The sequence below is a fragment of the Antennarius striatus genome, chromosome 11, assembly GCF_040054535.1.
Source record: "Antennarius striatus isolate MH-2024 chromosome 11, ASM4005453v1, whole genome shotgun sequence".
Taxonomy (NCBI): domain Eukaryota; kingdom Metazoa; phylum Chordata; class Actinopteri; order Lophiiformes; family Antennariidae; genus Antennarius; species Antennarius striatus.
Genome location: NC_090786.1, coordinates 3200980 through 3223915, shown reverse-complemented (window position 1 = coordinate 3223915; position 22936 = coordinate 3200980). Strand labels below are relative to the sequence as shown.

Below are 22936 nucleotides of genomic sequence, written 5' to 3'. Positions count from 1 at the left end.
CATTTATTTATTATTAATTATTAATGAGTCTGTAACACAGTAATATCAGTGAAACAGTCATCAACAATGGGTTCCTGTCAAAGCATGAAGATGTCAAACGCCTTGGTCAGCAGGAACACACACAAAAATCACACTGTTCACAAAAGCATGACATTTCTTTGTAACTTTAGAATAAATACTGACCTTTCTCAGAGATATTGTGTGTGTCAAGATAGTGTAATTTATTAATTTACAGAAAACTAAAATCCATTGTGGTTTACCACCTTTTGGAACCAACCATAAAATAATACGATTCATTAGAAAGGTCTTGAAAATAACTTCCTTTCTGCTGAACAAAGAGCCTTAATAACTTAATTCACATTTATTCACCTCATTATGCTTCAGTGTTTGGATCTGGTGGTGAATTAACTCCCATAAACTCAAATGACCTTAATATTTCCGCTTTCTTTCACCACGATCCATGAATTATTCCCTAGAAAAAAAGAAATATTGATTTAAATGCACCCTTTCATTCACATCTTAATAAAAAAGTTTAATTGGATCCATTCAGCACCAGGTTTCAAGTAAATCCGAATCGGATTCGGTTCTCCGGCCGGAGTCTCTCTCCTCCAGCGGAGCCGAACGGAGCCGGCAGCCGGAAGCTGTGATCAGCTGATGGAGGAGGAGGAGGAGGCGCTGTAGGAGAGGTGAGCCATCTTCCCCCGGCAGACCGACCGAGCCCGGACGACAGGGAGACGGGGAAACATCCCGGGGATCCCGGTGTCATTCGGAGGCAGAGACGATTCCAGCGCCAGAACAACCGGAGGAAGACACCTGAGGACGGATCCGACTGTCGGCTTCGAACGTCAGGCACAGGCTCCAAGATTACACGGATACAAAGAACGGGAAACATCAAGCTAGGACCGGGGATTAACATCGAATTATTAATCTCATTTTACTTAAAATCTAACGCGCAGATCTCCTGTAGATTGGTGATATAAATCAGGATGTCGTCTGCGAACAGCGACAGATGAGCCTCAGCGGGAAATGTAAACAAACAGCTATTTAAGCTAGCTGAAGTTAGCCCAGGTTAGCTTTCTAGCTAACGGTAGGGGGACGATATTTGTAATAGAAAACGAAGGGAAAACCTTCCGAACAGGCATGTCATCTGGTTGTTAATCAAATTTAATCCGAATATAGTCGTTGTACGTCGATGGCAGATGTTTTTGTCGCCCCAGAGCGAAGCTATTAGCATCATTAGCCTCTCGGCTAATGTTGCTTTGCATTAGCACCCCTGCATTTAACTAGCATAGTAAATGTGGAAGACATTTAACTCGCTTCAACTGCTTTTGTTGTGATAAAGTTTAAACGCTTTAAGGAATTGTACAACTGTACAATAGTTAATTGAGATATTTGTTGAGATATTTTTTGTGGTATTTGAATTAAGTGAAGTTAAGGAATTCTTCCAGTTTGAATCAGTTTGGCTAAAGCTAACCGTGATGCATTCATGGTCCTAGCAGAACAGCGGGTGACATTTTTAGTTTTTTTTGGGGGGGGGGTCTTCCGTCTGTTTGACAGCAATAAATAAATAAATAAATAAATAAAAGCTGGTATGTTTGGTAGTGAAGTGAAAACAAACGATAAAACCGTGGAAATTGAGTGTAAAAGGAGTCAGTAAAGCGGCATGAAGTTGGTGGATAAATCGAACTAGTTGACTTGTAGTTTGATTTGAATTCAAGGGAAACGCTGCTAAACACGTGGAAAGTTAGACATAAACACTGAAACTCTAGGTTTTTTTTCCCCCGCTTTAGTTGTTCCTGGCTGCATAACGGAGCCCGTCGGCTTGTCAGAGTTTGTATTATGCTGCGTTTGAGGGCCCAGCGGTAAGCTGCTCAGCTGTGTTTGGGTAGCGACTGGCCTCCCCTCCCCCAGTCTTGAGACTCGATTTTCCCCGAGTGTCGGACACTTTTTCACCGGGTCTCCTCTCGATCACCAAGCTTGAAGAAAGCCCGTCGTCCTCTGGACTTCGACGCAATCTCCAAAACAAAAAAAGAAAGAAAAAAAAATAAAAGAAAGAAAAAATTGGATGTAATGGAACTTATGTTCGCCGAGTGGGAGGATGGGGAGAGGTTCTCCTTCGAAGACTCGGACCGGTTCGAGGAAGACTCTCTCTGCTCCTTCATCTCTGAGGCCGAGTCTCTCTGTCAGAACTGGAGGGGATGGAGGAAGCAGTCCGCTGGACCCAACTCCCCCACTGTCAAGATTAAAGGTGGGACAAACACACACTCACACACACTAGTTCATTTTGAATGCTTGGGTGAATGTTGGCAGTGTGTGAGTGGTGGGATTAACAGCAGCAGGGTGAAGGAATATCAGTGGGACTATCTGTAGCTGGTTGTTGTAGTGAAGTAAACAAGGAGACATAGTCATCAATAATACCCCCCCCCACACAACCACCCCTACATACCCCCACATACCCCCCTGACACACTCAGATCTCCTCAACAGTTTTGGTTAAAACCTGTCACCCTTAAAAACACCACATCAACATCCACAACACTGCTCAAACTTTTGCTCTTATATCTGATCTGTTCTGCTTTGACTGTGCCCCCCCCCCCCACACACACACACACACCGGTTGAACACATCTTTTCCCTGATCCAACTTTAACAACAAGCGTGCAACAGAAATTGCCTGCAGTATGCTGGATCTTTATTGAAACGAATGATATATTAATGCATGCATTATTCCTGTTGATGTGTTTTTTTGCAGTGATTAATAGCCTTTTAGGCAGGGAGGGGGGTAAGGGGTGGGGGTCACACCAGGGGCTGCACCATTGTCTGCAAGACGTGTGATGGGATTTGTTTTTGTAATCCAGAATCAGAGCGTCAGTGAAAACGGTTTAGGAAAACCTGTTGCACCTGTGTTTGTTTGTTTGTTTGTGTTGTTTTGATCTTGATAAAGAGGCAAAGCTATTGAGATATGCATATTTCTAGAATGGCTACGCGTTGTCAATATATCACTTAGTATATTTGTCACTGAGTTTTCTCTGGTATGAAACAAAAACACACGAGCGTTTCTCCGTAAATGAATCAACAAGCCGCCGCTCCGGTGGATTTTAACTGTCGTGTGGATCGTTCCGGCGTGGAATCGTCAAGGGAATGTGGAGCCTGCTGGCTACAGCTACCTCACATCATCCTTAACCTCCTCCACGGGGTGATTCTCTCGAGACGGCTCCGTGTTCCTGTTTACTAAACCCAGCATCAGCAGTCATGTGTTACCGTTGCTGCTGGTGAATGAAAGCCACGAGCTGCGTTTGATGATCAGAACAAGACGGGAGTCACAACTAATTGGATTTCTGTTGGAAAAGTTGGTTTAATCTTCTCAACACTATCTCCAAACTGAATCAACAACACTTTCAGCTACAGTTTTAATTTCAGTCCTATTAAAATTAAATATTATGACGATTGATCACTTCTTGAATATTCTGTGGACCCAAATTCATTCATAAATAATGAAGTTTTCCTGCTCACAGACAAACAAACAGCTGAGGGACTCTGTGTGTACACATGGAGCAGTTTGGAGAAGATTCCAAATCCCACGTCTCCCACAAGTGGCATGCCTTCAGTGGTTTCATGACAAACAGTCATTTATCGCATGTTTCTTTAGCAGAGACCCTTCCAGTAACAATACATCGGAGCGTTCGGAGCAGCTCCGTCTTTGTCAGAGCTTTGCTCGTGGTCGAGAACCGGGTTTGATGTTTGACAGGACAGAGATACTCTTCCCACTGACTGTTGAGATCAAGAAAAAAGGCTTGTTGACTTTCAAATAGACGGTATATCGAACCCGAGCGATTCAAAAGATTGAAAATACTTTTTGCCCGGAGTGAAGTTTTGTAGGTTTACAGCTGGTTTTGTAATGAAAGTGTCCGGTAAGACGTTCCAGGGTGTCGGATCACCTGCACCTGACGGCTCACGGCGCCAAAAGTTTTTCACTTCATCTCAGTGCTTACCCAGCCTGCTGCTTGTTTGAACTGTCCTCTCTGCAAAATGTCTTTCTTTCCATCCGATAAAAAAAAAATGTCCAAATCTTCCTGTAAATACCATTGGTTGCTAACTTCAGATAAGAATGCACTTTGAGATCTCTCACTTTGTGAGCTGGCAAATGGGGCAGGTTTGAAAACATAGACACACTGAAATAAAAAGACGTATCTTCTCATGCTTTTAACTACGACTATTTCATCCAGATATTATGATTTGCGTACAGTGCGCCCTCACGCATTCGCGCATCAATGCTCGTGGATTCTTGGTGGGTAGTCACATGATACCGTACGCGCATTCTATTGGCTAACGGCATCTGGAAGTGTGCTCCGTTCCGTGAGTCTTGGGCTTACATGAGACACAAAAGTGCTTTAAACAGTCGAAAATAGTGTGGGAAAAGGTAATACAGATTGGTGGTTTAATATCAGTATGGGGAGGCATACCTTCTGATTCAAAGTAAATTGAGACGCTGTTGAAGCATAAACAGAACTTTAGAATTCTCTCATGCTTTACAACACATGTGTCAAACTCAAGGCCCTGGGGCCAGATGTGGCCCTCCACATCATTTTATGTGGCCCCCGATAGGTCAAAAGTGTGCTTTGACCAAAACTACATTTCCCACAATGCAGTAATTCAGCCCATTTAAACTTTGAATAAAAAGGTTTTGAACAAAGTTAACGTCCTAACTTGTGTTTGATGTTATTTTTCTTTATTCATTGATAGTTTGATCCTTGATTGATGGAATTCTGTTGGTTTCATAACCTGACAAATTAAAATGATTTATTTTATTACAGAGAAACAAACATATTGTTCTGTGCAACTGTAATATTTGTAACTTGAATAAATAGTAAATTCAGAATTATTTAACATTAAGGAGTAGTTACATTTATTTTACATTACATTGAGTTACATTTAGTTACATTGATAAAACTAAAACTACATTCATACATTTATAAAATGAGTCAATGAATCCTGAAAGCTGGAAACAGACGCTCTCATCGCTCCAAAAATCAACTGAAAAGCTGGAAGAGCCCTTTAATCTAGGGGGGGGGGCACAAACGGAGCATGTAGGGTCAGGATAACAGCCCCACCTGATTATTTTTGGCGGAGACTCTGCCAGAGAAGGGATTCTAAAACCTGTTGAAGGATTTTTTTTCGTGTCAGCTGCGCGTTCAAAGTAAACCTACCGTCCACTTTAACGGGGCAGAGTATCCTGTGTTTATTTTAGTAGAGCAGAATAATGTCCCACCCTGAGCACCGTAGGTGGACGTCAGTCCAGAGAGCCCCCACCACCCCCTGGAGAGAAACGGACCGGAGGAGGAGGAGGGCCCTCAGCTCTGCCACCAGCTACAAAGGAACAGCTGTTAGAGCGGATTCCCTCGGTGCTGGCGGCTGATTGGTGGACAGCTTCCTGTCATTCACCTGCAGCAGCCAATCGCAGGCTGGCAAAATGAGCTCTGTTACTACCCAGCTCCCCCCCAGGTTTGAGCTCTCCGCTCCTCGACAGACTGCCCCAGTTTCTGACTAGTAGTTGTGGTAAAAACACACGACATGCAGCGGTTTGAAAAATAAAAGCGCTTTCAAATGTCGATAACCTTTGCGGACATTTTTTTTCTTATAGTGAAACTGTAGTTTTGTTTGTTTTTTAGCTTTTTGCCAGTCCAGCAAAAACAATAAGTGAGATGAAAACATCCAAAACTTGGAAGTTTTTCGCATCCATGGAGCTTTTTTCTCTGTTATGAAAAGAAATGAAACCAGATTCTTAATTTTCCGGGTTTATGAAGCAAATCTGTGATCAAACGAGTATTTTATGTAAAGTACTCTAAATTTAAAAAAAAACTTTATTAGTCCCCAAGGGGCAATTGAAAGCAACATAAAGAAGGATAGGTGTAAAATATACAGTGTAAGCATGAACAGTGTAAACATAAACAATAAAAATAAATACAAATATAAATACATGAATGTAAATTCATAAAAAACAAAAATGTTTGTTAAATAATAATTCAAAGCCTTGTCTATTCAGTTTAGAACCTAATGTGTTCAAGACCTCCATCCATCCATCCATCCATTCTCTTCCGCTTATCCGGGGTCGGGTCGCGGGGGCAGCAGCTTAAGCAGGGAAGCCCAGACTTCCCTCTCCCTAGCCACTTCATCCAGCTCCTCCGGGAGAATCCCAAGGCGTTCCCAGGCCAGCCGGGAGACATAGTCTCTCCAGCGTGTCCTGGGTCGTCCCCGGGGCCTCCTCCCGGTAGGACGTGCCCGGAACACCTCACCAGGGAGGCGTCCAGGAGGCATCCTAACCAGATGCCCGAGCCACCTCATCTGGCTCCTCTCGATGCGGAGGAGCAGCGGCTCGACTCTGAGTCCCTCCCGGATGGCCGAACTCCTCACCCTATCTCTAAGGGAGAGTCCGGACACCCTACGGAGGAAACTCATTTCGGCCGCTTGTATCCGGGATCTCGTTCTTTCGGTCACGACCCATAGCTCGTGACCATAGGTGAGGGTAGGAACGTAGATCGACCGGTAAATCGAGAGCTTTGCCTTTCGGCTCAGCTCCTTCTTCACCACGACAGACCGATACAGAGTCCGCATCACTGCAGACGCTGCACCGATCCGCCTGTCGATCTCCCGTTCCATTGTACCCTCACTCGTGAACGAGACCCCAAGATACTTGAACTCCTCCACTTGGGGCAGGATCTCATCCCCAACCTGGAGAGGGCACTCCACCCTTTTCCGACTGAGGACCATGGTCTCAGATTTGGAGGTGCTGATTCTCATCCCAACCGCTTCACACTCCGCTGCGAACCGTTCCAGTGAGAGTTGGAGATCACGGCTTGATGAAGCCAACAGCACCACGTCGTCTGCAAAAAGCAGAGACGCGATACTGAGGCCACCAAACCGAACACCCTCAACGCCTTGGCTGCGCCTAGAAATTCTGTCCATAAAAGTTATGAACAGAATCGGTGACAAAGGGCAGCCTTGGCGGAGTCCAACCCTCACTGGAAACGAATCCGACTTACTGCCGGCAACGCGGACCAAACTCTGACATTGGTCGTACAGGGACCGAACAGCCCTTATCAAGGGGTCCGGTACCCCATACTCCCGAAGCACCCCCCACAGAACCCCCCGAGGAACACGGTCGAACGCCTTCTCCAAGTCCACAAAACACATGTAGACTGGTTGGGCGAACTCCCATGCCCCCTCAAGGACCCTGCGGAGGGTGTAGAGCTGGTCCACTGTTCCACGGCCAGGACGAAAACCACACTGCTCCTCCTGAATCCGAGATTCGACTTCCCGACGGACCCTCCTCTCCAGAACCCCTGAATAGACCTTACCAGGGAGGCTGAGGAGTGTGATGCCCCTGTAGTTGGAGCACACCCTCCTGTCCCCTTTCTTAAAAAGGGGGACCACCACCCCAGTCTGCCAATCCAGAGGCACTGTCCCCGAAGTCCACGCGATGTTGCAGAGGCGTGTCAACCAGGACAGCCCCACAACATCCAGAGCCTTTAGGAACTCCGGGCGGATCTCATCCACCCCCGGGGCCCTGCCGCCGAGGAGCTTTTTAACTACCTCGGTGACCTCAACCCCAGAGATAGGAGAGCCCGCTTCAGAGAACCCAGACTCTGCTTCCTCATGGGAAGGCGTGTCTGCGGGATTGAGGAGGTCTTCGAAGTATTCTCCCCACCGAGTCACAACGTCCCGAGTTGAGGTCAGCAGCTCCCCATCCCCACTATATACAGTGTGGATGCTGCACTGCTTCCCCCTCCCGAGACGCCTGATGGTGGACCAGAATCTCTTCGAAGCCGTCTTGAAGTCGTCCTCCAAGGCCTCACCGAACTCCTCCCACGCCCGGGTTTTTGCCTCAGCAACCACCAAAGCCGCATTCCGCTTGGCCAGCCGGTACCTATCAGCTGCTTCAGGAGTCCCACAGGCCAAAAAGGCCCGATAGGACTCCTTCTTCAGCTTGACGGCATCCCTTACCGCTGATGTCCACCAACGGGTTCTGGGGTTGCCGCCACGACAGGCACCGACCACCTTACGGCCGCAGCTGCGGTCGGCCGCCTCGACAATGGAGGCGCGGAACATGGTCCACTCAGACTCAATGTCCCCCGCCTCCCCCGGAACGTGAGTGAAGTTCTGCCGGAGGTGGGAGTTGAAACTCCTTCTGACAGGGGATTCCGCCAGGCGTTCCCAGCAGACCCTCACAATACGTTTGGGTCTGCCAGGTCGGACCGGCATCTTCCCCCACCATCGGAGCCAACACACCACCAGGTGGTGATCGGTTGACAGCTCCGCCCCTCTCTTCACCCGAGTGTCCAAGACATGCGGCCGCAAGTCCGATGACACGACCACAAAGTCGATCATCGAACTGCGGCCTAGGGTGTCCTGGTGCCAAGTGCACATATGGACACCCTTATGTCTGAACATGGTGTTCGTTATGGACAGTCCGTGACAAGCACAGAAGTCCAACAACTGAACACCGCTCGGGTTCTGATCGGGGGGGCCGCTCCTTCCAATCACACCCTTCCAGGTCTCACTGTCATTGCCCACGTGAGCATTGAAGTCCCCCAGCAGAACGATGGAGTCCCCAGTGGGAGCGCTCTCCAGCACCCCCTCCAAGGACTCCAAAAAGGGTGGATACTCTGAACTGCTGTTTGGTGCATACGCACAAACAACAGTCAGGACCCGGCCCCCCACCCGAAGGCGGAGGGAGGCTACCCTCTCGTCCACCGGGGTGAACCCCAATGTATAGGCACCAAGCCGGGGGGCTACAAGTATACCCACACCTGCTCGGCGTCTCTCACCATGGGCAACTCCAGAGTGGAAGAGAGTCCAACCCCTCTGGAGAGGACTGGTACCAGAGCCCAAACTGTGTGTGGAGGTGAGCCCGACTATATCTAGTCGGAACTTCTCAACCTCACACACCAGCTCAGGCTCCTTCCCTGCCAGAGAGGTGACATTCCACGTCCCAAGAGCCAGCTTCTGTAGCCGGGGATCGGATCGCCAAGGTCCCTGCCTTCGGCCACCGCCCAGCTCACAATGCACCCGACCCCTATGGCCCCTCCCACAGGTGGTGAGCCCATGGGAAGAGGGACCCACGTTGTCCTTTCGGGCTGCGCCCGACCGGGCCCCATGGGTGCAGGCCCGGCCACCAGGCGCTCGCCTTCGAGCCCCACCTCCAGGCCTGGCTCCAGAGGGGGGCCCCGGTGACCCGCATCCGGGCAAGGGAAAACGTGTGTCAGTGTTTTTTGTCATCATATGGGGTCTTTGAGCAGTACTTTGTCTGGTCCCTCACCTAGGACCTGTTTGCCATGGGTGACCCTACCAGGGGCAGAAAGCCCCAGACAACTTAGCTCCTAGGATCATTGGGACACACAAACCCCTCCACCACGATAAGGTGACCACTCAAGGAAGGGGTGTTCAAGACCTAATGGGTAAATTACTCAGTTCAGAAACTAGTAAGTTTAAAACATAGTTATTTAAAAACCTAGTTAGTTCAAAAACTAGTTAGTTCAAAAGTAGGAAGTTGTCTGATCAGTTTCCTGCTTTTCTCAGCTGTTCGTCATAGGTCACGTATTAATCACAAATCGACATTAAAATGAGTTTAAACACATTATGATCATTATGATGCAGGAACATAACATCCGGAAAAAGTGAGAAAGTAAGGAGAACTGTGAAGCTGACGACTAAACCTGGAGGTATCCTACTGAGCTAGCAGACGGTTCTGGGACATGTATTCTGTTATTTACGCCTTCATTTTGCATCCATCCTGGTAATTTCTGTCTGAAAAGGCTTTTTGATTTCCTGTCCCTCTGAGTATTGTCCATAGGAAGGACTGGAGCCTTACTAATGTTGCATCCAGTATTAATTATCCATGCTTTGCCCTGTGGTGTGTGTGTGTGCGTGCGTGTGCGTGCTTCCCTCCATAAATGGTGAACAGAAGTAGTGGCTTGGAAATCCAGCCTGTAATCTGAGATCCATCACTTTTTCTTCCCTCGATGGCAAACCGCTCCGCTCTCAATAGGACCACTGTCATTGTGCTGATGCTGCCCTTTCTTCAGTAGACCCCCCACCAGACACACGCACACACACACACACACACACACACACACACACACACACACACACACACACACACACACACACACACTGATTTGATGTCATGTGTCCTAAAGGAGCTGCCTTTCAATAGAAACTGTTTTAAAGTGATGATGTTGTCGTTTGGATCTTTCGGATATCGGTAGAGTTTACCTCAGATTACTTCAGCGTTTTGATACAGAAGGCTGCTGTGTGTGTGTGTGTGTGTGTGTGTGTGTGTGTGTGTGTGTGTGTGTGTGTGTGTGTGTGTGTGTGTGTGTCAGTGCATGATGACATCACTGTTGGCAGCAATTGCTCGTGCACACACTCCTCATCATCCCCAACCTGTTCCAGATGTTTAACCGACTGAATCTCGCTCTTTAATTCTCCTCTAATTCTCATCTCTTACTCTTTAATTTTACGTTTTCCTGTCATCTTGGAATAAAAGAAATAAACTGCACACTTCTTTTTCTTCTCATATCTTCCTGACTGCTCTTACATTCCTCTTTTTTTTGATGGTGGTGGGGGTTTTACCAGATGGCCAGGTGATCCCTTTGGTGGAGTTGTCGGCCAAGCAGGTAGCGTTCCACATCCCGTTTGAGGTGGTGGAGAAGGTCTACCCCCCAGTCCCAGAACAGCTGCAGCTCCGCATCGCCTACTGGAGCTTCCCTGAGAACGAGGAGGACATCAGGTTAGAAGAGCGATAACCTCTTGTTCACTTATTTTACTCCGGTTAGAGTTGTGCCAAGGATTGTCCTGCCAACTATGAACGCCTCGAAGCGCCAAGAACAACATTCAGCTCGAGGGTTTGAGGTTCTGCAGGGTGTCTAAAGCAAGGTAAAGGTAGATTGTGTTCTTAACACGGCTGGAGTTGGTGGGAAATCATCTGCATAGAGTTGAACGTTAGAGGTTTGTTTTGAATGATAATAGGATATATATAGATTGTGAATAAAAGAGGACCGAACATGTGACCTTGCGGTACTCCAGTGGGTTGTTAAAATAGAGGTTGTTATAATGAGGTACCACAAATACAGACCGTCTGTGTCGGATTAATATCATAGACTGTATAGTGGCGAAGCTAACGGTCAAGTGGCTAAAACCTGCATTTGTTCTTCCTGCTGCCCTTCATGTCAGAGTCAGACCATTAAAATCGGAATCCGACCACCAGTGGGTAACGTGGCGATGAGTTCACATTTATTTACCCATGAAGTTTCACTTCTGTATGATTTTACGTCGCCCTTGTCTGAATCTTTATTATTATCACCCGATTGAATCACATAAGGTGGAACAGGAGAATGGCTACCCAGTACATTTCTTCACATTCTGGCCTCGTCTTATCTCTCTGAGGAAATGATCGCTGGAAAGTTTTGGCTTTGATTTAATAAACCCGGGTGTCCCCCGTCTTAGTTTGCTTGGATAAACTCTCACCCACCCCAGATCCTGACTTTAATGAAGGGCTTCCAGCGCAGACAGATAGACGGATAAACAGGACTCAGCAGTGTATACTCAGCTTCTCTTTCTTCCCTCTCTGTGTTCTGTCCGTTCTATTCCCCCCCCCTCCAGGTTATATTCCTGCTTGGCCAATGGGAGCCCGGACGAATTCCAGCGTGGAGAGCAGCTGTACAGGATCAGAGCTGTCAAAGATCCCCTGCAGATCGGTGCGTCGCTTTCACCAAACTAATGACGCCAATGGCGCCGTTGTCTCACGACTGTGTGCTTCATTCTCTCACCTTCTGTTGTCTGTTTTTTTGTTTTGTTTTGTTTTGTTTATTACCAGGCTTCCATCTCAGCGCCACGGTGGTGACCAGTCAGGCCGGTCAGTTTAAAGGCGCCTACAACGTGGCCGTCATGTTCGATCGCTGCCGCATCACTTCCTGCAGCTGCACCTGCGGCGCCGGGGCCAAATGGTGCGCCCACGTGGTGGCTCTCTGCCTCTTCAGGATCCACAACGTGAGTCAGATCGGGGCTAAAAAATGATGAAATCTAACCTCGCTGACCAGTTTTTACTGAACATTTGGATGTGGATGTGCAGGCGTCAGCTGTTTGTCTGAGGGCGCCGGTCTCTGAGTCTCTGTCCCGGCTGCAGAGGGACCAGCTCCAAAAATTTGCCCAGTACCTCATCAGCGAGCTGCCCCAGCAGGTACCACCCTCAGCCCCAACCCGCAGTTCTATTTACAGACCAGGCTAATGAATAAAAAGTGTACGGGTGTCCAAATTGCACGCCCTGTGTTTAGTGTCTCTCCTCCCGTCCTGTGTGTGAACAGATTCTTCCAACGGCGCAGCGGCTGCTGGACGAGCTGCTCTCCTCTCAGTCTACCGCCATCAACACTGTGTGTGGAGCTCCAGGTACAGACACAGCGATGAAAGCACCCATTCCTAACCTGTCCTGATGTGCAGCCCTCGCCATTGTTGAATTCAACCTTTATCTGAAAGTTAGGGAGTCGACCAGCTTCTGCTTTATTACATATTTCTGCGTCCAGATGGCAGAGATATTACCTGCAGCATTAGGGGAGGATAGAGGGAATATTTCACCGATTGAGTCCAACTGTTGAGCAGAGGAGGATCATCCCTGGAGGGAGGAGGGATGGTATTATTTCGGCAGGAAGGTTCGGGCAGGATTTGGACTTGAAATGTGATTTATATCTCAGAGTTTTCCATCCACAGCGTGGAACGGGAAGAGATTTCTTTCTTTGGAGCCGCAGATGTCCGTGTCTGTTGAGTCTCAGCGCTGAAGCAAAGAAAATCCCTCAGAGAAACAGAATGATGGAGGTTTTAGAGTTCAGTATCCAGGACAGAGTTTCCACTGTGTGACCTGTGTGTGTGTGTGTGTGTGTGTGCAGACCCCACGGCTGGCCCGTCAGCGACCGACCAGAGCACCTGGTATTTGGACGAGTCGACCCTCAGCGACAACATCAAAAAGACTCTGCACAAGTTCTGTGGGCCCTCGCCGGTCGTCTTCAGGTACACACCACCCGTCACGTGTGTGTGTGTGTGCGCTTTAGCTAAAATAAGCTAAACCAGGGGGGACAAACTCATTTTCACCGAGGGCCACATCAGCATAACGTCTGTCCTCAAAGGGCCAGATGGATGGAACTAATAAATGTAACTCATGTTTGACACATTTGACACATGTGATCTAAACTGCTATAAAACACTTCTTTAACAGCCTTAAATATGTTAAATATGGCATCGTTTGGGATGTACCCCAGCTTTATCTGGGATTAAACCCAGTCCCGTGTGTTTTGTCCACAGCGACGTGAACTCCATGTACCTGTCGTCCACCGAACCGCCCGCCGCCGCCGAATGGGCGTGTCTGCTTCGCCCTCTGAGGGGCCGAGAGCCCGAAGGCATCTGGAACCTCCTCTCCATCGTCAGGGAGATGTTCAAGAGGCGGGACAGCAACGCCGCTCCGCTGCTGGAGATCCTGACGGAGCAGTGTCTCACCTACGAGCAGGTAGGTCCTCTCCACGCGCCGGCGTCGGTATCGCGGCGGGACGTCCGTGGAGCTCAGCCACTTCCCTTTCCCCCCTTGGCGTGTCTTCAGATCATCAGCTGGTGGTACAGTGTTCGCACCTCGGCGTCCCACAGCAGCGCCAGCGGCCACACGGGGCGCAGCAACGGCCAATCGGAGGTGGCAGCTCACGCCTGCGCCAGCATGTGCGACGAGATGGTGGTGCTGTGGAGGCTGGCCGTGCTGGACCCCACCATGAGCCCCTGCAGGTGAGGCAGGCCCCCGCCCTTCAAACCTCCAAAGAACAGAGATCTAATGTCAGTATGAAACGTTCTAACGCGGTGACACGCGTCCCCCCCCCCCCAGGCGTCTGGAGCTCGCCGTCCAGCTGAAGCAGTGGCACCTCAAGGTGATCGAGATCGTCAAACGGGGGCAACACCGCAAATCCCTGGACAAACTGTTCCAGGGCTTCAAGCCGGCGGTGGAGTCGTGTTATTTCAACTGGGAGGTGGCCTACCCCCTGGACGGCATCACCTACTGCAGCGCCGATAAGAAGAGCGCCACCTTCTGCTGGTCCAGGGCGGTGCAGCTCCAGAGGGGGATGAAAGCAGCCGCGGGAGGAGGAGGAGAAGCGTCGGAAGCAGGAGGGGGCGCGAGAGGGGAAGGCGGAGCCGGGGGGGATTATAAAGGGAGAGGTGGGGGTCACGCATCCCAGCAGGAGGTGGCGGTGCGCCCCAAGGAGACCATCCTGTCCAAGAGGAAGGGGTTGTCGATGAGCGGAGGAGGGGGGATGCTGGTCCGTCTGGGAGGGAGCGTCTCGCTCGCCCTGGAAGACGGAGGAGGGAAGTGTGTGTACAAAGGACCGGGGTCGTCCTCAGGGGGGAAGCTGAAGCTCACGCAGGGAGGTGGGAAAGGGGCGTCAGTGGGGGGGTCTGGAGGGGGCAGTGGGGGGTTAGGGGGCGGGAAGCACGCCAGCGCCAAGCGGAGGACGAGCAGCGAGGACAGCTCCCTGGAGCCCGACCTGGCCGAGCTCAGCCTGGACGACGGCTGCAGCCTGGCTCTGGGGGCCGAGGCCAGCAACACCTTCGAGTTCCTCCCCCCGCCGCCGGAGATGCTTCCCTCCCCCAGCCCACTGCTGCGGGACTCACGCAAGTACAACAACAACAACAGCAACGGCAGCAGCGGTGGAAAGACGTTTGAAACCAAGCGCGCCAGTCACGCCTCGCCCGGACTTCCCGCCGCCGAGCCGGCCCCGCCTTGCTTCCTGTCCAAAGAGACGGTGGTGGTCGTCATGGAGATGCCCGGCGCTGCCGAGAAGGAGGCGGAGCTGGAGGCGGAGCCCGTTCAGACCAGAGATGAAGACGTTGACTCGGCTGGAAGCAACCAAGCCTCCACCTCCACCGCCGCGAGACCGGCCACTGCCGACACGTCCGCCAAGCCCCCCCAGGGCAGCAGGGAGGGGACGTCCGGCGGGGGGGCAGCGGCAGCAGCGGCGGGAGGAGAGGCCGTGGGGGAGGATGACTATCAGGCGTACTATCTGAACGTGGCCTCGGAGGAGGGGGGGGAGCGGCAGCTTGTGGACAACCACCAGGAGGAGGAGCCTGACATCTTTGCAGGGATGAAGCCTCTGGAGCAGGAGGGCCGCATGGAGGTGAGCCCCCCCCCCGACTCCTAGATTCCAATAGAATCCTCCACTGCTGACCTGGATACTGTTGCTATGTGTGTGTGCAGGTGCTGTTCGCGTGCGCGGAGGCGCTGCACGCTCACGGCTACAGCCACGAGGCCTGCCGGCTGGCCGTGGAGCTCGCCAGAGACCTGCTGGCCAACCCCCCCGACCTGAAGGTGGAGCAGCCGCAAACTAAGGTAGAGACGCGTCTGTGTGTCGCGATCGGATTGAAGCGAGGGTGTTTGTCCCGATTCTGACGGTATTGTGTTGGATGTAGGGGAAGAAGAGCAAGGTGTCGACCAGCCGGCAGACGCAGGTGGCCACCAACACGCTGTCCAAAGCCGCCTTCCTGCTCACCGTCCTCAGCGAACGGCTGGAGCTGCACAACCTGGCCTTCAGCACCGGCATGTTCTCCCTGGAGCTGCAGAGGCCGCCGGCGTCCACCAAAGCTCTGGAGGTCTGACACACACACACACACACACACACATTATTTTATCGTGGGAAATGTAGTTTTGATCAAAGCACACTTTTGACCTATTGATTTTTAGACACTCTGACCTTTTATGCTTTTGCGGGCCACATAAAATGATGTGGAGGGCCACATTTGGCCCCCGGGCCTTAAATTTGACACGTGTCTGAGATGATTATCTCAGATGAATATGACACAGTGCTGAGGAGTGTAATCTCACGTATGTGTGTGTGTGTGTGTGTGTGTGTGTGTGTGTGTGTGTGTGTGTGTGTGTGTGTGTGTGTGTGTGTGTGCGCTCCAGGTGAAGCTGGCCTACCAGGAGTCGGAGGTGGTGGCTCTGCTGAAGAAGATCCCTCTGGGTCTGGTGGAGATGTCGGCCATCAGGGAGCGAGCCGAGCAGCTCAGAGACGGGAACTTCTGCGATTACAGGCCGGTGCTGCCCCTCATGCTGGCCAGCTTCATCTTTGACGTGTTGTGTACCCCAGGTAAGCACCAAGGGTTGATCCATCACCGGGAATTAGAATGTGTAACTCTGTCTGACAGTCAAGATCAGCAAAATATAGTTTAATGGACCCTGGTGACACCAGTTCACCACTACTTAGGCGTTACAGGTTGTTTCCCAGTCAGACTTTAAGTTTACTTACTCGTTTATTTTATTTTTTTCTAATTTCTTACTGTTTTTTTTTAATTTCTATTGTCACTTTTGTTATTATTTGCTCTTGTATTCAATTAGTCGTACGTATAGAAGGACGACCGGACATCTAGATCGCCTCCTGGTGGCTGACTGCGGTATCGATCGTTATCCGATTGGACATGAGCCAAAATAAAGATTTTAAATTCCTGCAGTTGGTTCCTGTCGTTCAGTTACACCCTGCAGGTGTATCGTAGTGTGTTCATGTCTTTAGTGGGTTTTCTTAAGCCTTAATGAAGACATCTGTAAGAATTAACATTCCTTGCACTTTTCTCAATGTTGTTTGTGCAGTTGTGTCTCCAACGGGCTCCCGTCCGCCGAGCAGAAACCGTAACAACGAGATGCCGGGGGACGAGGAGCTGGGCTTCGAGGCGGCCGTCGCTGCTCTCGGTACGTTGGTGGGCCGTAACTGTAATTCAGACGCTCCCGTCGCATCTTTCCTGCTCTTAACCTCCTCCTCCTCCCCCCTCGGTGCGTCTGCAGGCATGAAGACCACCGTGAGCGAAGCCGAGCACCCCCTCCTGTGTGAAGGAACCAGACGGGTGAAAGGAGACCTGGCTCTGGCTCTGATGATCACCTACAAGGACGACCAGAGCAAGCTCAAAAAGGTAGCCGTCACCGCGGTGACCCTTCTGACCCCTAGAGGAGACAACGACATGCCCCCTAACCACCCCCCCCTCCCATCCTCAGATACTTGACAAGCTGCTGGACAGGGAGAGTCAGACCCACAAGCCCCAGACCCTGAGCTCCTTCTACTCCAGCAAACCGGCCGCCGGTAGCCAGCGCAGCCCGTCTAAACACGCCGCCGCGGCCGCCACTCACAACGGCGTGAGCGCCGCCGCGGGGGGGGTGTCCAAACACCCTCCTTCTTCCGCCACCGCCGTGACGGCCCCGTCTGCGAACTCTTCCTCCGCTGTAGCGCTGGCGGGTGAAGAGGTGGCACAGCAGGCCGAACTGAACCCGGTGCAGAACAGTTCCACCGGGGAGGGGGCGTCTGAGAGCAGGGACCACGGTGAGAACCCCGCCCTCGCTGTTTTTTTTATATATATATATAGAAGTTGACTCTGTGATGGACCTCCTGGTGTTTCCCCTGCAGTGGCTGATGGGCCGCCGCCGTCCGCCGACCAGCAGAACGAGGCGACCCCCTTCAAGCTGGAGACCACGGTGCCCAGCCGGCTGGCGCTGGGGGGCCGCTGCGGGAACGGCCAGCGCTGCTGGGGCTCGCCGGTCCGGCAGAAGAAGAAACACACCGGTAAATCCTTTAGCGGTAAAGTATATTTTTTTCCAAGCCAACGCATAAATAAACACATCGCCAAACACACACGGCGTGTAAAAGGAGTGGGCGGAGCCTCCAGAAACACCTGCGTTCTTTCAAACGCCCAGCAGGGGACGAGCAAGTCACAATAAGGCACATAAGCAGTAACTCATAGCTTAGCATTTACCTTGCTAACAGTCCCTGCTACCCCCCACCCACCTGTGTTCACGCCCACTCCTTTTATACATATATATATATATGGTCAAATGTATCCACTGCGTCTGATTGGACGTGGTCACCGAATGGGCGTCGGTCTTTTGTTCAGGCATGGCGAGCATCGACAGCAGCGCTCCGGAGACCACCTCGGACAGCTCCCCCACCCTCAGCCGGCGGCCGCTCCGAGGGGGCTGGGCCGCCACCTCGTGGGGGCGGGGCCAGGACAGCGACAGCATCAGCAGCTCGTCGTCAGATTCGCTGGGTTCGTCCTCGTCCAGCGGGTCTCGCCGGGCGGGGGGCGGGGCCAGGGCGAAAAGCACCGACACCAGCAGGTAAAGTCGGGGTCCAAACATTTATTTATGTTGTTTATGTCTTTATTTATGGATTTAAATCAAAGGGATCCGTCGTTTAGGTACAAGGGGCGGCGTCCAGAGTGCCACGCCCCCCACGTGCCCAACCAGCCGTCTGAGGCCGCCGCCCACTTCTACTTTGAGCTGGCCAAGACGGTCCTGATCAAAGCAGGAGGGAACTCGTCCACCTCCATCTTCACCCAGCCCTCAGCCAGCGGGGGCCACCAGGGGCCCCACAGAAACCTGCACCTGTGTGCCTTCGAGATCGGCCTGTACGCTCTGGGCCTCCACAACTTCGTCTCCCCCAACTGGCTCTCCAGGACTTACTCCTCCCACGTGTCCTGGATCACAGGTGAGGCCGGGGGGCCAACGCCACCGCGGAGCCATTCCACAAACCGTGCCTTCACCCCCCTCTACTTGTTTCCTCCCTTCTAGGTCAGGCGATGGAGATTGGCAGCGCCGCCCTCAACATTTTGGTGGACTGCTGGGACGGTCACCTGACCCCCCCAGAGGTGGCGTCGCTTGCCGACAGGGCGTCACGGGCGAGGGACCCCAACATGGTGAGGGCGGCGGCGGAGCTGGCCCTGAGTTGCCTGCCTCACGCTCACGCCCTCAACCCCAACGAGATCCAGAGGGCGCTGGTGCAGTGCAAGGAGCAGGTACTGGGAGGTGGGGGGTCAAAGGTCACGTAGATGTAAACACGGTTCCGGCGCTCCAATCGTTTGTCTCCGTCCGTTTCCAGGACAACGTGATGCTGGAAAAGGCCTGCATGGCGGTGGAGGAAGCCGCCAAGGGGGGAGGCGTGTACCCCGAGGTGCTGTTCGAGGTGGCTCACCAGTGGTACTGGCTGTATGAGCAGTCGGTGGGCGGGGGCTCTGGTCAGCCGCGGGAGACGTCCGGGCGCTGCGGGGCCAACGGGGGTTCGGGCAGGAGGCCCCCGGAGTCCAACTGCGTCGTCCTTGACACCGGAGGGGGCCTGGAGACTCAGGGGATGGCGGCGGTCACCGCCTCGGTCACGGCGGCGGCCGTGGTGCCCGTCATCTCCGTGGGCTCCACCATCTACCAATCGCACGCCATCCCCGGCCAGGCCATGGCCCACCCCCACAGCCAGGGGCTGCACCCCTACACCACCATCCAGGCCCACCTGCCCACCGTCTGCACCCCGCAGTACCTGGGGCATCCCCTCCAGCACGTCCCCCGACCCACCGTCTTCCCCGTGACGGGGGCCGCATATCCTCAGGTGAGCTAACCCCCCGCCCCCCTCTGATGGAATTTCCTTATGTTATATGGAAATACATCTTCAATTAGATTGTAAACTAACTCATTGTATTTATATTTATATTAGTATTTAATTATTGTTTATATTTATTGTTTCTGTTTACACTGTTTATGTTTACACTGTTTATGTTTACACTTTTACACCAATCCTGCTTCATGTGCTTTCGACTGCTCCTTGGGGACTAATAAAGTTTTTTGAATTGAGTTGAATATTATTGACCGTGGTTCTGCCCCCTCAGGGAATGCACCCCGCCTTCATCGGTGCCCAGTACCCGTTCTCGGTGGCCACCGGCCCCCAGCCCCCCATGGCCGCCACGGCCGTCACCTTCCCCGGCGTCCCTGTGCCGTCCATGACTCAGATCGCCGTCCACCCCTACCACACTGAGACCGGGCTGCCACTCAGCACCACCGTAGCAGGTGAGGACGGCGTGAATGTCTCTACGGGGGTGGGGCGTGGGTCCCGTCAGCCGGTTGGCTCCTCGCACCATAACCCCCCCCCCCCTTTATTTCTGCAGTGGGCAGCGTCCACTCGGGCCCCACCATCCAGGCCCTGCAGGGGGCGTCCCTCCCCTCCCTGTCTTCTCAGCCCGGCCCCGTGGTCAGCACGCCGTTCCCGGTGGAGGACGAGCAGCACAGCCAGCCAATCAGCCAGCAGGGCCTTCACTACCTGCACTCCGCCTACAGAGTCGGTGAGGAGTCGGGGGCCGCGTCACGTTTCATTATTTACAGGCGTTAATCCGGAGCGCGTGGGATTAAACGGACGTGTTCTGTGGTTCAAGGCATGCTGGCGTTGGAGATGCTGGGCAGGAGGGCGCACAACGACCACCCCAACAACTTCTCCAGGAGCCCCCCCTACACCGAGGACGTCAAGTGGCTGCTGGGACTGGCTGCCAGGCTCGGTAAGCCGGCACTGAGATAAGAGATTAAAAGAGACTAACAATCTGGCCTAATCTTGAACACGGGTCAGATGCTTAGCTGATGCAGCTGGACTTCTGCATCCATATTGGATTTCCCACTCGTACTTCCTGATACATCATTTATTTTCTTATGGAAAAGGGTCTTTCTCACACACACACACACACACACACACAAACAAACATTAAAGACTGACATAGATGGGGTCAAACTGTTGTGCTTGAACACACCACAAAGAAGACGAAGACCTCCGTCCTTCACTTTCTAATCAGAGAGGGAAACAGCCAGCAGGTGGCGGTAGTGAGCCAGGAAATTATGAATATTTAAACTGCTGTTGGGATAAACTATTTATTCTTAATATTTTCACCCTTCTCCCACCGCTTCAGCAGCTTCAACTCATTTTCAGTTGCCGTTTGCCAGACGGAGGCAAAATTCATGGATGATTGATGAAAAATGAGCAGAACCCCACTGACCAGAGCCAATCAGAGGGATTTCTCTAACAGCAGGCTCTGTCAGCTGCCAACTGGCACAAACGTCATTAATAAGTAGCCAAATATTGTCCAATGGCTGACCTTCGACTTTTCAAGGCCAGAAGGGGGGGTTGATTAATCAGGAAGGACGCGTGATCAGTGTTTTTTACACACATCCTGACAACCATGCAACCTTGACTGGTTCAAACTGCTTGACCTCCAAATTTTAGGTCATTGATTGCTAGAATAGTGTGAACTTAAAGTGTACATGCAACAAGATGCAGAACACACACACACACACACACACACAACCTGAAAAACTCTTCCTTCACCATCACACCCAACCCGCATCTCTCTCTTCCCTCTGCTCCTCAGGAGTCAACTATGTGTACCAGTTCTGTGTCGGAGCGGCAAAAGGAGTCCTCAGTCCGTTTGTCCTGCAGGAGATCATCATGGAGGCGCTGCAGCGGCTGAACCCCGCCCACATCCACGCCCACCTGCGGACGCCGGCGTTCCACCAGCTGGTGCAGCGCTGCCAGCAGGCCTACCTGCAGGTACGTCGGCCGCTCAGCACCGATCCGTCTGTCTGACCGGGCTGCCCGGGTTTACACACCTCCTCCTCCTCTCTGCAGTACATCCACCACCGGCTCATCCACCTGACCCCCGCCGACTACGACGACTTCGTCAACATCATCCGCAGCGCCCGGGGGGCGTTCTGCCTGACGCCCGTGGGCATGATGCAGTTCAACGACGTGCTGCAGAACCTGAAGAGGGGCAAGCAGACCAAGGAGCTCTGGCAGCGCATCTCCCTGGAGATGGCCACCTTCTCCCCCTGAGCGTCCCGACCGGCTCCCCCCCACCCCACCCCGGCTCGGAGAGCGCCGAGTCAGCCTCCAACGTCGCTACTGCCATTGCACTGAGCTGGCTGCGTTCATGCGGACACACAAACAAACAAACAAACAGCACACAGGCAGTACAATCAGCTCCTGTAACCCCCTCCCCTCCAATAACCCCACAGACTTATTTTTTGTGTGTTCATCCACCCACATCCTGAGGCGTAGGGGGGAGACCAGGCCGACCTCCTCCTGCTCTCCTCCGTCTCATTCTTTCATGTGTGTGTAACTGTGGAATTAAAAGTGTACTCCTTCCTTTTTTGTTCATGTAACTCGTCTCTTCCATCTCCTCCCCCCTCCCACTTTAAATCTGAAGACATCGACAGGGATCTCTCACCCTCCATCCTCCACCTCATTCTCAGTGTTTTGTAGATTTTTTTTTTGTTTTGTCGTGAATGAAACCAACATTCCCTTCCGGAGTGGCGGGTTTTCATTCAGTCACTGTGGATCCGAATCTTTGCAGAGTGAGATAAAAAAAAAAAATTTAAAAAAAGAAAGAGGAAGATTTGCAAGTAAAAAAAAAAAGGTTTGATATGAGAAATTATATTGTAAGTACGGGTGAGGATTTTTCAGTATTTTGCTTAATCTTTTTTGATACTTTGTTTAGAATATGAATATGTGTGCAAAGAGGGATGGGTAGAGAGAGAGAGAGAGAGAGGATGTTCAAGTTGCTATTGTTGTTGTTGTGTGGGATCCATATTTACATTTCAGCCTGTTGAGGAGGGGGGTGGTGATACGAACACAGCACCAGATCAAAAAACCAGAAGCTACCGAAACCGCTGCTGGGGCTCGTCGTACAACACAACGTCTGGATCGACATTTCTTAGATTAACTTGACGGTGGTTTAGGTGTCGTCTCAGTTTTTTTGTATTCAAAACACGCCCCAATCTTTCAGACAGATGTGTAGAAATTCCTTCCGTATGTCCCAGATGAGACATTTTCTGCAACAATCTGGAAAAAAAATTTTTTTTCATATATTTTCCAAAATAAGCTAAATTTACTCGTTAATTCTGTGTGCAAAATGGAAAACGAAGTCAGACTTTACATTCAGTCGTTAAAAGAATTACATTATACTTTATAATATTCTGCACAGGCAGTTGTTGACTTTCAGAGGCCTGGTCTACATCATCTACTTCCTCTTCTCTGACCAGTTTTAATGCTGTCTCAGATGTTTCCTGGTGAATTT

The 22936-nt window shown here is 51.6% G+C and overlaps 1 protein-coding gene across 4 annotated transcripts; it reads left to right on the top strand.

Moving 5' to 3' along the window:
• Nucleotides 1–665: 665 nt before the first annotated feature.
• zswim8 (zinc finger, SWIM-type containing 8) lies at nt 666–21831 on the top strand. Of its 4 annotated transcripts, none has more exons than XM_068326970.1 (26): nt 666–2248; nt 10634–10787; nt 11660–11754; nt 11874–12046; nt 12129–12236; nt 12361–12442; nt 12937–13057; nt 13349–13550; nt 13641–13816; nt 13914–15198; nt 15279–15410; nt 15491–15670; nt 15984–16167; nt 16665–16763; nt 16857–16981; nt 17064–17385; nt 17470–17625; nt 17954–18176; nt 18257–18546; nt 18630–18853; nt 18937–19434; nt 19712–19889; nt 19988–20161; nt 20252–20371; nt 21233–21411; nt 21490–21831. In XM_068326970.1, the coding sequence occupies exons 1-26, from the start codon at nt 2071–2073 to the stop codon at nt 21691–21693; spliced, it is 5862 nt and encodes a 1953-aa protein (XP_068183071.1). In that variant the 5' UTR covers nt 666–2070; the 3' UTR covers nt 21694–21831. The 4 variants fall into 4 exon arrangements, with proteins under 4 accessions (XP_068183071.1, XP_068183069.1, XP_068183070.1 ...); XM_068326968.1 differs by having other exon boundaries at nt 17470–17640; XM_068326969.1 differs by having other exon boundaries at nt 16656–16763.
• Nucleotides 21832–22936: the final 1105 nt, after the last annotated feature.

What these genes read in the sequence shown, in the direction of transcription:
- zswim8 (XM_068326967.1), top strand. Translation starts at nt 2,071, where the DNA reads ATGGAACTTATGTTCGCCGAGTGGGAGGATGGGGAGAGGTTCTCCTTC. An exon ending in CGTCCACCAAAGCTCTGGAG is followed by an intron (nt 15,671 to 15,983) that starts GTCTGACACACA and finishes TGTGCGCTCCAG; the next exon opens with GTGAAGCTGGCCTACCAGGA. An exon ending in GGCGGCCGTCGCTGCTCTCG is followed by an intron (nt 16,764 to 16,856) that starts GTACGTTGGTGG and finishes GTGCGTCTGCAG; the next exon opens with GCATGAAGACCACCGTGAGC.